The 18,430-nt window shown below is 39.5% G+C and overlaps 1 protein-coding gene across 1 annotated transcript in view; it reads left to right on the plus strand.

Moving 5' to 3' along the window:
• Window positions 1-18,430, plus strand: part of zmat4a (zinc finger, matrin-type 4a) — a 131,602-nt gene that overhangs the window by 20,028 nt on the left and 93,144 nt on the right. Inside the window, exon 2 of the mRNA XM_042488865.1 lies at window positions 15,740-15,829. Within this exon, the coding sequence (XP_042344799.1) occupies window positions 15,740-15,829 (90 nt within the window). The remainder of the gene's footprint in view (window positions 1-15,739; window positions 15,830-18,430) is intronic.

An 18,430-nucleotide genomic window follows, 5' to 3' on the forward strand; every position in this document is an offset into this window, starting at 1 on the left:
TTATTTTGGCAGTTTGTCGTTGTTTGACAGTTTAAAGAAACAATAGATTGTAAAAAAGTGAGGAGACAGCAAGAGGGATGACATGCAGCCCGAATCAAACTGGGTGGTTGTGACTACATTTATATCTATATATACTGCATTTAGATATACTGCTAGACTTTTATATTAGTAACAAGTTGTATCGTTACTCATAGCTGACATGGCTTTACTTATTCATGCTGACATGTACAGTGGTTATCCATTAAAGTGACAGCGGAGCTGCATGGTGTCAGATTAATTCCTTCTAAAGTACCTCTGAGGGACCACCTGAAGGGGTCTTACTGATCACATTGGGACGACTTTGAGGAAGTGCACAGAGTTTACAGAACAGTAGGAAGGCTTTCTTGCTGTGCAGCAGCTCCAGTTACCGAGTCTGGTTTTTGTCCTGAGGCTTAAAAAGAACACTTCTACTTATCTGCAGCCGTCATTCATGTCACAAGTGAAATCAGCTGTTATTCTTTTCTTTTTACCATCAATCATTCAAAGCATTTTGTCTGTTTGTGTATTTATCCAGTATAAATGAATGCCATAAAAGAGTGGAATAAAAAGAGAGGTTGATGGTACAAAATACATATTAGAGTATTAACACTAAGATGAATTTCAGAGGTGCTTGTTAAGCTAAATGACAAACAGAATTAGCAGCAAAGCTGCAATATGAGCACATTTGGACATGTAAAAATGCAACAGTACACACTCTGAATTATAGTCAGAATCTCCATTAGTCAGGAAATTCATTAACACTGTGACAGAACAAGGACACTTGGTTTGGATTGAAATTCTTTCATAAGCAAAAGAATACCTTGTATGCACACTCTTTCATGCTACAGAAATAGTCATTGTAACAGTTTTAGTTGATTATACTGGTATATAATTGATTATAACTGTGGGGCATGCTGCAGCAGACATGTCACGCTGCTAACATACTCCATGTATTTCAGCCAGATGAGTCGTTTACATGTTATATTTTAATCATAAAGTCTGCAGACACTCTTTTAATGCTGCAGACTTAAAATAAATTATATTTGAAGATGACATTGTAGGTAGTTGACCACTTCTCTGCAGAAGTTGGGGAAATGTTGTACAACTTGGAACATCCTGGTAACCTAGGGGTTAAGGCGCAAATACACCAAGCTGGCCAGGGGTTTAGTTGTATTTCAGTCTACGCTATCAGATAAAGGCATAAATTGCCTACAAATAATACATATACATAAATAACAAGACTGAGAGTCGGCAACCATCTGAGCAGTTTTTTGAGCCTAAATTTGAGCTAAATGCACATATCAATTTTAGCAAGTTTAAAGTTTACCATGTTTGCCATGTTGGTTATAAGTGTATAAGCATGCTAACACTTTTTAATAAGCACTTAACACTCACAGCACAGCTGAGACCAATGAGATTGTCATTAGTTTTGCAGGTATTTGTTCACAAACTAAACTATTGGACAAAATGAAACTTTGACTAATTTGCGGGGCTAAGATAAAAAAAAAAAAAAATAACGAAAAAAGGGAGGAGATCAAAGTTATTACAACACATCCTCTGAGGACCATGAATGTCGGTGCCAAATTTCACAGCAAACCATCCACAACTAAAAAGTAATGCATCACTCCATGTAGTTGTTTTGAGAAATTTGACAGGACAAATGAAAACTTTGACCTGCTGTTGGTGCCAGCGACAAAGTCCGAGGACCATTAGAAAAAACATGAAATAGACTCAGCCTCTAAAAAGCCCATTACGTTTTAGTGGGCACAAAATGTGTGGAAATTATATGCAGCCTGGACGAAAACAATGCCAATATAAAGCCTTTTACCAACAGTTACAGAGTCAAATGCATCATCACGTGGTTAAGGTGAAGTGTGCACAGTTTGGTTAGATTTAGGAAAAGAAAATTACTTGGTTAGGTTTAGAGAACACACACACACGCAAAAAGAGTGCCAGGTGCCCTCCGCCTGATTGGCGACTTATCACACAGGGAGAGCTTCTGTCCAGCCGTGTTATAAACTAAGACTGCCAGGATGTTTATTATAAAGCATCGAAAGGTGGCTTTTGGCATCAATAACTTATGCTGAAATCACAATGTGGGTTTCCAATAACCGTCAAATTGCACAAATTGAAACTGGTAATAAAAATATGCCTAATGGAAACAAGTCAGTTTAAAAATATTTATTGCAAAAAAGTTTTTATGCTCACATGAGGCGGTATTCCAGGCTATTTGAAAAGGTTGTATTTCACAAAACTGCAACGGAAACACTATTAGCTTTTATAGGTCATATGATGAAAGAACTGGCTCCCTCATGATGCAGCAGGCGCTTTAAGAGTTGTTACTGTATTAAATAATTTCAAAAGCTGAGCATATCAGGCAGAATTTTTCGAATTCACTATTCCTCTGTGAAATGGTGGACTATCACCTCCCAGAAATCCCTCATATGTGGCCGCTCCCATGTATAAGGGGCTTGCCTTTCCATTATTGCTTGCATAACACGCCTGCGTCACCTTTGATTAGAAATAGTGACGGCTAGTGTGATGGCTGCAATAGAAGTAATCCTGCTAATGAACATCCATCACCATGCTTCTTGGAATGTTATTGCATAACAGTTCGTATAGCATCACTTAATGGAAACACAGTCATCTCGCAATTGGGTTTTATCAACATCTCGAAAATATTGCTTAAGTTGTACACAAATCTGTAATTAAAACCTGCCTAGTGACAAAGCGGTGCATTCTGATGACTTCAGAATGAAGATGGGCTGAGATATTTCATGTTGAACCAAAAAAGTCAAGCTGCTGGTGGCGCTGGAGGAAATGTCTTGGGCTTACCAAAATCAATAGGATTCATCCTCTGGTGACTTTTAAAGTCTGTACATAATTTACCAACAATCCATTGAGTAGTTGCTGAGATATATCAGACCAAAGTGGTGGACAGACAGACTAACATTGGTGTACATAGAGCTGTGTTGCTAAAATGGCTGAAAAACAGTTTCTAGTTTAAGCGCTTCCTCGTGCTCAGCTGGTCCGTAAAGACTGGTTTCCTCACAGCTGTATAAAGAAGTTGCCAATTTGTTGAAATCTATCATGTGTAACTGATGCTTTTTAGCAGGTAAATGTGCTGCAGGTTGCTAATGTTCGACACTAGTTGAACTGTCCTTTCCACTCTGCTGCTTTATTTTGAAAAGCTTTGGCAGAACTTTGCTTCGTTCAGTGCTGGAAGCGTCGAGTCCTTGGTGGTCTCTCTGAGTAAACACACTGTAATCCCCCCACAAAACCCCGCATGAGCCCGCTGTTTTGATGTAAACGAGTGATGATTCATGAGATAATGCCTGTTTTGAGTGTGGACTGCAGTGCTTTTCCCATGGTTCCATGCAGTGAAGAGTTTGTCAGAGACTGGAGGGGGTACAACAGCAGTAGTAGTAGTTAGGAGTCAGAGCCCTGGGCTGACTGGTAAGCACAGAATCCCTGTGCCTAAATCATCCAGGGGCGGCTAAGTAAGACAGCTCATCCCGGGTCCTGAGTGTCTTGGAGCTTACTTGACCCCAGTCACAACTGTTTTTGTCTGACTTTCTGTAGTTAGAGGACTCAGAAAGGCTGCCGGCACACAGTCGCTGGTATATTCCAAGTCACAACACTCAGAGCTGTGTTGGGTAAAAGGCTCCAAAAATGACCAGGGAGGTAGCGAGGTGCCTCCAAGTTGTGTAACAAGCATCAGCATGAGGCAGTTTGCGTGCTGTGATGAAATGGGACTAAGGCAGGCTACTGGACTTAAAATAGAAAATACCCAACTTTTTGTTGGTAGGCAGGCAAGTTATCAGGTCATTTAATGGACCATACTCAAATTTTTCCATGTTTACGCTAAAAAGCCTCTATTTGCTTCCTCCTTTCATTAGTGCCAGTCACTTACCAATGCATGCAGCCACCATATCCACATATTTATACATTACAGGGCTGTACCTGACTCAGTATTTTGCCAGTCATATTGGATTTGGCTGTTAAATAAAAATATTGAAATGTTTGTTTTGTTTTCTATACAAAGTTTTAAAGTTTTGCTGGGCTCCATGGGACTTTCAGTGTGACAGGGGCATTCAGGTCAAGTAGTAAACAAGATGAAGGCACTAACAATGGATTGCAGATGTCCAATGACATTTTTTTCTGAGACGAGATATCAAACAAAAGCAGAGACTGTATTGTATAAACTTGATGTAAGCATTAAATTCAAGACTTCATCACCTTATGGTGTGGTCTGTGCCGCTTCAGCATGTCTGCAACTGCAAAAAGTAGTGTGGCAGTCAAGAGCACTCACTCCTCAGCAAAACTGGGGAGCAAAACGTCCCCAGAAGTACACTGCACAGAAAAAAGACTGCTCGACTTAAAGCAATCTCAGTCTACCAACGGTCTCCAATTGTTAATTCGCACTTCCGACTTTCAAGGGGCGGGCCTAATATGTTACCATACTGCTAATTGCACAGTAATTATGTTTAAGTTTATAAAAAAATCTTGGTAACACTTTCTATGAAGACCACATCTGTAATGTACTATAAAGGCATTCTTAATGAATTATAATGCATTCACAATGCTTTGAATACACTCATAAACACACATATAACATGTGACATAATGTTTTAAATGCTCAGCAACTGCAGACCATATTTAACTACATCATTAAAATGCACCTTCGTCACATTTTCAATCACATATGATTTGCAATGCCAGCTTCATGCGCTTTTTCCTGCTTATACGTGCGTGACACATATCCAATCTGTGCCACATGAGAGGAAAACAATGGAATTGGGTCACTTGAACCATGTAGTGTGAATCCAGCCTAAGTAATCAATGCAGGACATGGTGGTTGTCTTGGTGACAGTGTGCTAATGCTCTATAAGGTACAAGGTAGAAGGTAGATTTATTGTCATTTTCTTAAACGTGGTTTAAGAAGAAATGAAATTGAAGTTGATCCTAAATCCTGCTACATCTTTTTGATGTCGAAGGAGGAGTTGAGGAGTCTCGTAGCCTGGGGAAAGAAGTTGCTCTGTAGTCTGATGGTTCGGCAGCTGATACTTCTGTATCTTTTTCCAGATGGCAGCAGGGTGAACAGACTGTGGCTGGGGTGGCTGCTGTCATTCAGTATCCTATGGGCTCTGTGCAGACACCTCACTTCACCGAGGTCACTGATGCTCTGTAGATGGAACCAGTGATGTTTGGGCAGTTTTACTCACCCGCTGTAGAAGTTCTTGCTCTGGAATTGAGTCTTCCTTAGTTTCCGTAGGAAGTAGAGCCCTTTATGTGCTTTTTTAAACCTGGGTAGTGATGTGTGATGACCAAGATAGGTTGTCATTCTCATCATAGGTTCGGATTAAGTGTTGCATTACCATCCATGATTTTGCCCAATGGAAAAAGACGAGATGAATTACCAACTCAGCTGTTAAGGTGACTGGCGAGCAGTTAGCAAAGAGTGTGGATGTAGTAATGCTGCGTAAAGCCCTATGACCCTCTAGCGTAAGTAACTTAGGCAGTAACAAAACCTGAACACAAGTGGTCAGCTAGAAACACATAATAGACACAGGTGTGTATGGCAGTGGCACTGTCCACCTGTGTTTAGATACCGAAATGCATGTCAAATACCAGATGTAAACCGGTTGTCATTCTCCGGTGCGACAACAGCCTATTTTGTCCCATTTATTGTGGAAATCAACCAACATAGAATCCGAAAGTCCTTAATACCCCTCTGCAAGAAGACAAGCATGCTCAGCTTTTTTTTTGCTGTCTTTCACTTGGTTTGACAATCTAAGCCCCATTTTGATGGGATTAACGTGATAGAGTTGGGTGATAAAAGATTAACTGTCAAACTTCACATCATAAATTGCCGTAGAAGAAAAAGTAGCTCCTCTGTTGAGAAAAACGTAGATATCTACTGTTAAACTGAACAACATTGCTCTGGAGAGGTTTTAAATAGCAGGTAGATCCAATGGGGTTTCATGCGATATGTCTAATGTTTATTCGTAAGAGCACATGTGACTCTTTTGTGCATAACTGTAAATGTTGTGGAAAAATGCACAGGAATAATGTTTTATTTTTAATAAACCTGAAGCCTAAATCTTTAAATATTGGAATATCATGCTCGGTTGAAGACAGTTATACTAAATTAATCCCGCCACTCTCTGCACACATACAGTATAAATGCTGTTCACTCAGATACTCACCCTCTTCCACTGGGAGGGGAAAAGAGATGCAAGTCGTGAAAGGCGCAAAAGGGATTTTAATATATATATTTTTTTAAATATATTTTTAATTTGCTTTTTTATTTAAAATTCTAGTAGCATAGCGAGATAGATTGGTTGGGGTCCAACGTGTAGTCTGCCATGTCTCTTGGCAAAGACAGTAATCTGACACAGTGATTATCTCATGAGGTAAACTTTGTGTAGTCTGATCCTGGCATTATTTTGTCATGTTTTGATATATTGATCCCGGCTTAAAGAATATTTTGAAAGCACACAGTGAACAAGTTGATAGCAACATCCACACTTGCAAAAATCTCTTTTTTCTTTTGAAAACAGGATTAAAACCTGAAATGAGCCCAAAAGTTTACTTGTTATTTATTTTTTCATTTTTACAAATTGCCATTTGTATCACTGCTCTATTTTGTGGTCTTGAGACATTTGAAAGTGAGGCCCTTTACAACGGCAAGTTAGCACATTTGCATTTAGCTTATCAGCATTTTAGTTTCATATTCACGTCACTCACTCAAAGACTTGTGATTGATACACCACTGTACTGTGCCAGAATTTTTGCTGTGTTAACACATGCACAGAGATGTAAATTATGAAAGGACAGTGCAGACAAACTGCAGTTATTAAACTCTATGTGGTAGACCTGCACAACTGTGGTACTATAAAGGTTTTTCGAAATGGTCTGATTTAATACATGGGCTGTACAATGTTGTTTTGGCAGCTTATGCCCAGTCAGCCCAAAAGAGGAAAAGAATGCTGCCAACATCCTTTATTAAGTGGAAAAAGTTGACAACTAAGTCTGCAGGTAGAGCTTAAAATAAATTACTTCAAATCATGTTATTAAGAATTTTATAGTCAATAATTATAAGCATAAATATATCCTTAATGGGCAGTTTTTAAACTAACTGACTGCATTGCTGGCTGGGGCCTCTGATGAGAAAACCCATTTGCAAAAGGCCTTTATGATCTGATAAATAATACTTGCTGGGCTGATAACAAAGGGTTTCCACAAGCCTGGTGACCCACTGGGCCCAAGCATCTTGAAATTTTAAAAAAGAAATAACACTTCCACTTATCTGCACCCATCATACATATTCCAACGGAAATCAGTTGTCTAGGGTTTTATATTTTAATGACATTAATTCTTAGCATTTTGCTTGTGTAATTAACAAAATAAATGAATACCATAACAAGGGAGGAAAAATAGACAGGTTGATGTTACAGAATAGACATCACAGTAATGATACCAAGATGAATTTCAAACGTGCTTATGAATCTAAATAACAAAGCTGCAATATGAGCACATTATGCACCAAGATGCAAATGTACATGGTCTGAATAAAGTCAGAATCTCCAGGAAATTCATGAACGCTGACAAATTAACGTTTTAATGCACTGCTGTGATTAAATATGTGTAAGGACAGTGTTTTTGTTTTGTTTGTATCGTATCATATCGTATTGTATGAGATCATATCATATAGTATTGTATCGTATCTTACAAAAAGTATTGTATTATATTAATTACATGTCCTTTCCTATCCTATACTATTGTGGAGTATTGCATCGTATCATACAGTAGTCTGTCGTACAGCATTTTACAGCATTGTACAGCATCATATTGCATCATGTCATGTCATGTCATGTCATGTCATGTCATATGCATTGCACATTGTATTGTACTCCATGTCACTATTTGTATTATTAGTATAAACAGGTATAATCAGATAGTATAATCAGGTGCTATATGAGCCTGATGGTCAGCTTTGACTTTTAACTTAATTTAGTGCAGTTGTGTAGGATTAGAACATTTCTTCATGTACCACAGAAAGAATTTTTTTTCAGACACCTCTTGTAGCACCTGTTGCATCATGCCCGAGGGAGCCAGTTTCTGCCGACAGGCACCTAGCCATAGCATCATGTGACCAATAAAGCCAAAAAAGTGTTTCCATTGCAGTTTTGCAATGGAGTTGCCTGCAATTTCACCTTATGCAAGTGCAAAAACTTTGTTGCAATAAATGAGTGTTTAGATATTGATGTGTTTCCATTAGGTGTTTTTTATATTCACAATTTATATTTGCGCAGTTTGAGGGCTAATGGAAAACCACCTATTGTTTCTTATGCTGCCCTGTTTACATTCATACATTTACAAAGTGGAACTGCCCAGCACAGATAGAGCAACAGCCTGCTGCTGACAGCTACTGAACAGCTACAGCAGTGTGGGGTTAAGTTCTTTGCTCAGGCTCAGAGCACCAGGCTGGCAGCTGTTTAGATGGAAAGAGTGTGCACTCATCCACCTTCTACTACTCTTCTGCCTCCCCCACATATTATTTATATCATCAGTTTTTATATAGATTGGATCAGTTTTTGTTATTTTCAACTAGAAAGAAGGCTAGTTTTGAGTTTCATGCGTTTGGTGTGGTGAGAATATTTTTCCCTTGTTCCCACCCTGGCTCTTCTTGGGGAGGGGGATGTCTGAGCTAGCACAAGCGCTGATTAGCTCACTGATGTGCTGGTAATGCAGTATGGATTTTTCCTCAGCCCTGATTATGTCAAGCGTGCACTTAGCCTCTCTTTCATACAACCCCGTCCCATAATGTGCGTGTTTCAATATAGGTTTGTTAGATTCTCAGCCGGTGGTCATTTTTCTAATCAGAGTCCTCAGACAAACTGAGCAGCTAAAAACATGCCTGTGCAGGGATAAATCAGCAGTATACATAGATTAACAATAATAACCTATAGGCCTTCTCCCTACTGGACCCTCTACCATCTCTTTGTAGTGGAAGTTTTTAAAGATTCCATGCATTTCAAGTTTTTGTTCTTGCTGGTCACCTGTCCACTTCTGCCTTGTTGCTATCTGTTGTTGCAGACATGTCCCGCAAGTTATGCAGCATTTTCTTCATTGCTTCTTCGTCAAACAACTCTCTTAAGGCTTTTGACAGACATGAAAACACCCCAAAAATAGAACTTCTTCCAAAAACTTAATCAACGGATGGTCTGAATGGGTGTGTAAACTTGTTTGTCACAACATGTGGTCATATTTATTTTTAATTGCACACTAACTTTGACTTGCTGTGCAAAAGCCTTTGGTCTGCTTTTTACAAGTGCGTGTCTTCACAGTGGTGTACCTGCACAGTGTTGCCTGGTGTTCTCTCAGTCACTCAGGTTCCTGGTAATTTGTAATATCTTTCTTGTTTTGGCCCATTTACTCCAATTTACAATCACATTCACCTCCACCTTCAGGCCTCTACACACCTGTCCTGTCTGCAAGCACATTGTTCCTTTCTCCAGTCCATTAGTTCTCATTAATTTTACAGGCTGTTCTCATGTACTGTTTGTATTCAGAATATCTATGAAGAGTAAATCAATGGAATTTATTTTCTATATTTATTTATAATTCAATTCATTTATAACTCAACATCAGTTGTTGATTGTTATTATTATATAATATGTGAGAGTTGCGATCATGTGATGAATGCGCTAATGGGAGTTAAGAAGGTAGTAGTGTAAAGAGTGAAAGTTGAATAAGGAGGCTTGTGTGGTGGATGGGTCAAACAAACACATGACTTCACCCCAGGACACCGGTGTTTGTGTCCCATGTGAAACCAAGTGAACTTTGAGTTGCGTCATGTTTAATACATTAAGTTAATTACACAATGTGACAACAAAATAAAAACAATAACCATAATTCTTTCCCTAAATCTAACCTCTGCAACTTTACGTGAAGCATGCTATTTTATGTAAAGAATGTAAGCTGATGATGCCAAACCATGAGTCTTTTTCTAAATCTAACCTACGTTACTTCATGTTAAGTGTGTTACTTTATGGATCGTTAAGTTTGTGACCTTATGTAAAGTACATAACCTGATGATGCCCAACCATAACTCTTTTTCTAAATCGAATCTATGTAACTTTACATCAAGTGCGTGACTTTATATGACGTAAGGTTCCTTACTTTGTGTTAAGGTAGGTAATGTGACAATGCCCAACCATGATTCTTTTCCTAAATCTAACCTACATAACTTTATGCAAAATATGCAACTCTACGTTTAGTACATAACGTCATGACGCCCTACCTTAATTATCTTTCCTAAACTTAATCAAACTGCTAGGGGCGTTTATTTGTCAGTTATATTACGAACTGTTGTATGAGGATACAGTTTCACTTTATGGTGATAAAGTCAACATGCAATGACTTTAAACATTAAAGTACACATAGCATTTTAGGTAATCCATCACAATGAATTTGAGTTGTGACATGTAGTAAATTAATTGCTCTGTCATACATGATAATATACTGGACATTAAAAGACAATGCGTTTTTTTTCACCATTTTATTACATTTTAAAAACAAAACTATTAACCCGTTGATAAACCATCTGCAGATGAATCAGTGGTGAAAATTATCATCAGTTGCAGCCCTACCATGAAAATCCAATTTAAATCATTTACAATCATTGCAAAGAAATGCTGTTGGAAAGATGGATCAGTTTCAACAAGATTAAAAGTCTACAACCAGTTTTGTATAGTTCTGTATATCACTCTTATGATGGATTCCTCTGATTTAATGTGGTTTCATTTGCTCTTGGACTAAGATACATGGATTTACATACAAGTTAATGCGTGTACCATATTTCATAGCAAAACATCCAATAGTTTTTGAGACATTTCTCTAAAAAAAAAGTGGTGGACCATCCCTGGGCCCATACTGATATTGTGGCGAATCAGTTGCCAGACAGCAATGTTTTAATGCATGTTAACCATACTTAATATAATTAACTGGGTCTTGCCTTTTCATCACTCCTAACTCCAGCTTCCCTCAAACTTGCAAGATACTTTTAGCTTGTACACAGAGCTCAGATATATCCCAGTTGTTCTCCTCTTGTTTTGCAGTTTTTAAAAGATGCATGTAGTACAGGTTAACATTTGGTACAGTACAGTGGGAGGAGGCAACAGGGGACGTACTGGCAGAAACAAAAGTTGGATAGAAACTCCCACATGAATGACATCAGCGTTCCAAATGCACACTTTCATCAAATTTTCAAATGAACCAGTTTTGGAACAAACTAGTTAAAACTTGTTTTCCACAACTTTTTTATGTACAAGAATAGAAACCACAGCGGTTACACATTTTCTGCAGGAAACAAAACCACACCGTTGTCTCTTGTCACCAGGTCATAGAGTGGTTATAGTGTCTTTTTGTCGTTTTTATTGGCTATAGTGAAACAAAGCTCACAAACATGGTGAGTTTGCAGACAGAAGCAGGCTGAGTGACCAAGATATGCTGTAAAACAGCACGAGTTTACATATTGTGATAAAGGAGACGAAGGGCTGAACTTTTGTATTTGCTTTAACAAAGGTGGTATAGATGTTCTGCGCTCCTCGATCCAAACTCATTCCAGAAAAGAAATCATAGCATTGAAACACAATTATTAATGGCAGACACAATCACATTCTATTTTCAGGATATCAAAGATTGAAGAGTGAGAAACAAATCAAATAATATCGTATTAAGGGGATTGGCAGGAAGTCTGTGTAGAAAGAAATGGGTTCTGGGTTTTTTTGTGCTGGATTATTTCTTGTCCGGGAGAAAGGAAGTCACTGCCCCTGGCTGGGGAATAAAACTCGTAAAACCAAAGCCTATCATTTTAATTTATTGAAATGACAAACAATATGTTATGTGTTAATCAGTCATTTTAGGAGGTGCAGGTTGGTGGATTGTATAACCTTTTGACAGAGTTGGGCTTGCATTTTCTTAGTGTTACTTATTGCATCACTTAACTCTTGAAAAATTGAGCAGATCATCCAGAAGTTTTGAATCCACAATTCCTTTGAAAACAATAGAGAAGGAAGAGCAATCAGGCCTGTTAGAAAAAAGACACATTTTGAATGCACATTGCACTAGTTCCTTTATGTGCCCCAGTTAGTCCTTGAAGGCTACCAGACTCTCTACTCTGGATGTGTTAACATGGCCTTGATTCTGGAGCAGAGTGCATAACCTCTTGTAATTTCATATGCAGCTGGCTCCATGTGGCCATTAGAAAGTTCTGCAAATAAATGCAGAAGTGACATATAATGACAATTAAAATAATTGAGTAGAATTTCAAATGTACAAGTATAAAGGGCAATATGCACAATAGCTCTATTGCTGCGCTGTCCTCGGTAAGCTGGTGAAGTGGAACATTTCCATCCAGTTCGGAGCTGGAAGTGTTTGCTCTGCAAAAACCCCAAGTAGCTCTCTGCTGCAAAGAATAGATGTTACCTCAGTGCGTAAAAAGGCACTTTAGGGTGACATAACAAATAATGCGTCTGGGCTCCAGAAGTGCAATTGATTGCAGGTTAGTAAAAAAAACCCCACACTGATACGATTTCAGGGGGAGAATCAAAGCCCAGCCGGCTGCAAACGGTGCCCCTGTGCTAGCTTTTGGCAGTGACCTCACAGGAAAAGGATGTTAAATTCTGGTTGATTGTCTTGTTCCTGTGCTCCATGAATGGCAAATGTGAGCTACTGTTCTAGCCATATCATTATCCTTTATCCTGTAGCAGAATAGGATCTAAAAAGCCTATTTTTAGGGCAGGAATAAACAGTTTGAACAGGGCAAAGCCGACTCTGCCAGTGTTTAAAGAAGAAGTCCTGTTGGTTATATTATTCTGGCTATTTAGTGTTGAGTTGGGGAGAAATTTAAATTTCAAATGCTCATATTTCCTTTCTTCTCTGTTCATACAGTTTGAAACATCTCTGTTGCAGGGAGGATGTTATATTCAACGGCTAATACAATATGAATAGAACCACTTCACATTCCCAAAATACATAAGCAGCAAGACTGGTGTTTCATACAAAGGCAGAATATGCTTTGTACTTATTCATTTGAGCTGAATGTGTCATTTTTTTTTTTTTTTTTTTTTTTAGAGTTTTTGCAAATACTTGCAGGAGTATTTGTTTAAAAAGGGAGTCAAGCCAACTAGACGCAGTTTTAATGAGTTAACTGTTCTGTATCCTTCATCCATATCAAGCTGGATCTTTTTTTTTTTTCCCCCAAAAGAGGCATCAGAGCTCACGTTGCACTATCTCTGCCAGGAAACCAGACAGGCAAGACAAATAGATTCCTGGAGCCTCGCTTTCACCCGCGGACCAGGCGGGATGAGTTCGTCTGTCATGCCCTTGTGCAGAGAAGCCGGTGGCTGTCCTTCTGCCTGACAGAGTAACACGCCGGGCACCTGTCCACGCTGCTACATGCTTCACTAGACGTTATCTTGTAACTATAAGCTCTCCCTCATCTGCGGCTTCCCCATGACAATATCACGGCAGGTTTCCGAAGCGTCTCCTCGCATGCAGAATCATTTTCAGATAAACTAATCTGTCCTTCCAAATCCCTCCTTCCCCCCGTCATGCCTGTGCTATCAGATCCTGGGGGATCGATGGGCTGCCGGTAAGAAGACTCTTGCTTCACCCTAATTACCAATTCAAGCCAGTGTCAGGGAGCGGCAGTGCGCACCTCATTTGACAGAGTCCTCCTGTTTTTAACGGGACCTCTACCTGGCACAAACAGAAGCCAGGTCACTGAAACAGAAGCTTGTGTTAGATAGATCAGCAGAGGCACGGTGCCATGGTCAGGTAGAGTAAATAATGCGTGGCTTTATTTAAATGAGCTCCATCGCAGATTGATTTGACTTGTGCTCTGAAAGCATATTTTAACAGGGAGTTAAGTGAATTGTGAAAGAGAGGCACTTAGCAAGTTTTTCATCATGATAATATGATTAGGACACGACGGTGATTACTAAGAGTGTTACGCTCTGCAGCAACAGGGTGCTGACTCCACCAGCGTTATCGCACACACCGAGTTCTGTTGATATCAGATCAACAGATAGCTCAAGGTCTCAGTTGCAGGGAAACTTAACTCTCTTCTTTGATTTCACTGATTATTTTAGTGCTGTTTGGCACTTTGAGATAGTTTTGAAATTGGTGCTACATGATGAGAGAAAACTAAGAAAAAGGACGCTTTTGCTCAAGAGGCAGAAAACCTGAAACAACCAGAATGCATTGAGCCTTCCACACACTTTTGCAGGTGGGTGATGTAATGTGGACTGGTCTGGCATTACAGTCAAACAGTCAGCTAAAACATGTTTCCGAGAACATTTGAGGTGAGAAATACGCAACTCAGTAACAGAATCTTGGTTTATATTTATTTACTTTTACCATTTCATCCCCATTTTTTAGACCGCTGTTTTCACTGTGCTGGAAGTGAATGATGCCCACTTCCTGTTTACAAACTCTCCCTATTACAGTAAACACACTGTCTAAATATGATTCTGGAAACATCTTGGGAAAGAAATAGGCAGTGCAGTAACATAATCTTGATTTATTTTTGATCAGCAATGCCAAGCATTACCGTTTGACTGGATTTCGGTCTGAGTTAGAGAGAAAGAAAGAGAGAGATGGAGATAGAGAGGGGGGGGGGGTAGATAACTCCCCTGATCAGCTGTATACTGTTTGTGCATAGGTGGTGGAAAATGCTTAAGCACAGCCTGTAGTTTGAAGTCATTTGGAGGTGTTTTGATGCCGGGGGAGAAGAGATATCTAGGCAAAGGTTAGATGGAGAGAAGTTAACCAGTTCATTTGCACATACAACCCACATTGTTTTGATACAAAGCTAGTTGTAAATTGGTGAAATATCCCTTTAAATAGTGATTTTTGGGATATTTTAGATGGTAGGATAGCAGTGGTTTATTCATGGGATGTCTCTTGGACACCTTCCAGTTAGATAACTTCCTATGGGTTTATCCTATGTTCCAAAAATAGCTTGGATTAAATATCCCAGCAGGCACTGGAATGATTAGGGTTCTTCAGCATGGATGGATTAGACTGTCCTCCTGAGAAGAAAGGTAGAATCAGTCGATTCTGCAATTAGGTTCAGGTGACAAGACCCCCTAGGGGCCATAGGGATTAAGCTTAAGACATAGGGACTGTCTGTTGAAAACTCAGTCGCCTGAATAAATGTTTGCATCATACTTGTACATTATTGTATAGCGGATATGTTGAAACTTAACATTTCAATAACATTTGTCGAATATGTGATTAGGTTTAGGTATAATAACTGTGTGGTTATGGATAGGAAAATGCTTATTTCCTGGAAATAGCCTGGCTTTGAGATCACTGACACAATGAAATGTTGAGATTTGCACCCAGATGACGTGAATACTTTAGCATTGCTAGGGGACGCAACTATGTCAAGTAAGGTAATATTATAAAATTTAAGTAAATGGTATTCAGTAATTTATCTTCTCCACTTGGACCCTGACCCCACACTCTCTCTGTAGCCCTTTGCATATTGTCATCATTGCAAAAAAAGTGAAATTCTAATCAATTCAAGGAAAAAAAGCAAAATAGCAGGCTGCCATGTGTGATTTACAGTTGGAAACATCAAAACAAGAATCTACCACATAAACGACTTTATTACTAACATTTTTCCCCCTTTTCTCTCCTTCAGAGTCGGAAACACGCCAACAAAGTGCGCCTGTATTACATGCTACATCCTGTGGATGGAGGCTGCCCTGCCAAGAAGCTCAGAACAGATAATGTGAGTCCCATGTGAATTATACATCATTCTGTCCATAGTGTTTTCCCCATCGTGCCAGCAATCACTGAGGAACATGCCGCATCATTTCACAGCCTGCCTCTGTCATACGGCAACCTTTATTGTTAATGGATTTTTCTGCTTTTCCCAACCCCCAACTCAGTGTCAGACTAGTTGACAGGTAAGAGACACATTTTTAGACCAACCAACAATGTGAGACTGACATTGCTGGATGCTAAGGGATGCCAGCCGTTCATTACATTTAAAGATTGTGAGGTATCCAGTCCTCCCAGTCTTTCCTGTTATGTAAAGTGGAATACATGACGTGTTTGACAGATGCAATTATGTGACTCGTCCCTGTTTGATAAGAATTTGGTTGGTAATGTGTGTTGTTTGGTTAATGTAGTCTTCACCATGCAAAGCCACTTCTTTTACATCCACTTTGTAACCCTGCCTCAGCTCAGATAGACATCATGGTTTTGAGATTTTATGTCAGTGTCACAGTGAAAGGGCATTTCTATTCCAATCTCCTTTCAAGTGGAGTTTAAGGTTGTTGTGGTTTGATGGAGGAGGTAGAGAGAGGCTGGAGGGACTCTGGTCTCTGCTGTGATTACCAGGAGTGTGCCATCTATCAGTTTGGGAATCTGGGCTGGTGAACCAGATGAGGAAGCGCATTTCTCGCTCTCGCTGCTTCGGCTCAGCATGCAGTCGTGCTATTCTGTTTGTATTTCACTGTACATTTCCCCTCCAACCATTGCTGTATACTCTGCCTCCATCTTTTTTTGTTCTCATTTCCTCGTCTGCCCTCTGTTTCCCCTCCTCACACTTCCCCCGTCACACGCCTGTGCTCATCTGTTTTTCCACCATCCCTGGTATTCTTCCCTCCCGATTTCCCTTTGTTTCCTTTGGTCTGTGTTCCTTTACTTTTCCTCACTTTCCTCTCATTTCCTTCCCATTACTTTTCTATTCTTTTCTCTGCTTTCCTCTTGTTCCACTTTTCTATCTCATTCTTTCACTTCCATCCTTTTCTTCCTTTTTTCCCCTTTTATATAACTTTCTTTCCTCTGCTTCCTTTTCACTACTTCTGTCATTTCATTTCCTATCCTTTTTATGCCTCTGCATTAACGATAGCCCTGGCCAGAGGCATTATGTTTTCATGTTGTCCATCTGTCCATTCGTCCATCCATTCATCCATCCGTCCGTCCGTCATCCATCCATCCCATCCTTAAGATTATCTCAAGAATGCTTAAAAGAATTGTCTTCTAATTTGGCACAAACGTCACCTTGAACTCAAGGATGAAGGGATTAGAATTTGGTGGTCAAAGGTCAAGGTCACCATGACCTTGTCTGTCTCATTCGTATGGACAGGATATTTCAAGAACGCATTTAGGGGATTGTCACAAATTTAGCACAAATGTCGCTTGTCACTTGGACGTGACAATGAACTGATTAGAATTTGGCCTTTCAAGGTCAAGGTCACTTTGACTTTCTGTCCGTCTCATATATTGAACGCAATATCTCAAGACCACCTTGAGGTAATCTTGAACTCAAGGATGAACTAATTAGAATTTGGTGGTCACTGTGACATCACAAATCATGTTTTTAGCCATAACCCAGGAATACATCAGGTAATCCTGACAAAATTTCACACAATTGTCTTACAGGATATTACGATGAAGTGATGACATCCAGGAGGTTAAAGATTAGCCTCTAACTACTCTGGCAGTTACTCAACCTCATAAGTCAGGAACAGAAGGGGAATTGGTGACACTAATCTTGGTTGTCCACCTTGAAACTTGTCTGTGCTGCTGGTGGCAAGATGTGTGTGAAGCATCCATGTTTTCACAGACATGGATGTAAACTGGAGTAGTTTGTAGAGGCATAAAACCACAAGGCGGTAATTCCAGTCTTTTGTCTATGATCCTTTCTACTTTTATATGCTTTTTTCCATTCATTATATACTTTTCTATCATCTCGTTTCCTAGCCAATTTTATCCTATGCTTGTATTCCATCTACATGCCTTCCCTCCACTTCCTTTGTCTCTACTCTCCTCCTCATCCATTTCCTTTATTCTTCTCTCCCTCTCTATTCTCCTCCCTTTCTTTCTGTTTCTTTCATCGCCTCGCTCCTCATCTTCTGTCTAACTCTTTTCTGCTTTCCATTCCTAATCCTGTCCCCGTTTTCTCCCCTCTTCTAACCTTCCTTTTCTTCCTTTCTGTCTTTTCTTATCCACCCTGCCTGCAGCATGCTTTACCTCCTTTCATTTTCATTCATTTTCCAGCATTTCCACCTCTATCCTTCTGTTATCTTTCTCTTTTTTCCCTCAGCTCTTCTCTCATATCTCACCTTATTTACCTTTTTTCGTTTCTTTTTCTTTACAATTTGTATGTTTCCTGCCTTTTCTCTTCACATTCTACTTCCCTATTCTTGTCCTTCCTCACATTTCTACAAAAAGTCTGTCTGCGACTGTCTCTTTGATTTGATATTTTGCAATCTCTGAGACACAGGAGTCTTATACTCTCCTGTCAGCATTCTGCTGATGCTTTTATCGCTGGCGCTGAAACCACGTGGGATCAGAGCGATGAGATGGGGATGTAGGAGCA

Source organism: Plectropomus leopardus, chromosome 6 (assembly GCF_008729295.1).
Source record: "Plectropomus leopardus isolate mb chromosome 6, YSFRI_Pleo_2.0, whole genome shotgun sequence".
NCBI classification, from domain to species: domain Eukaryota; kingdom Metazoa; phylum Chordata; class Actinopteri; order Perciformes; family Serranidae; genus Plectropomus; species Plectropomus leopardus.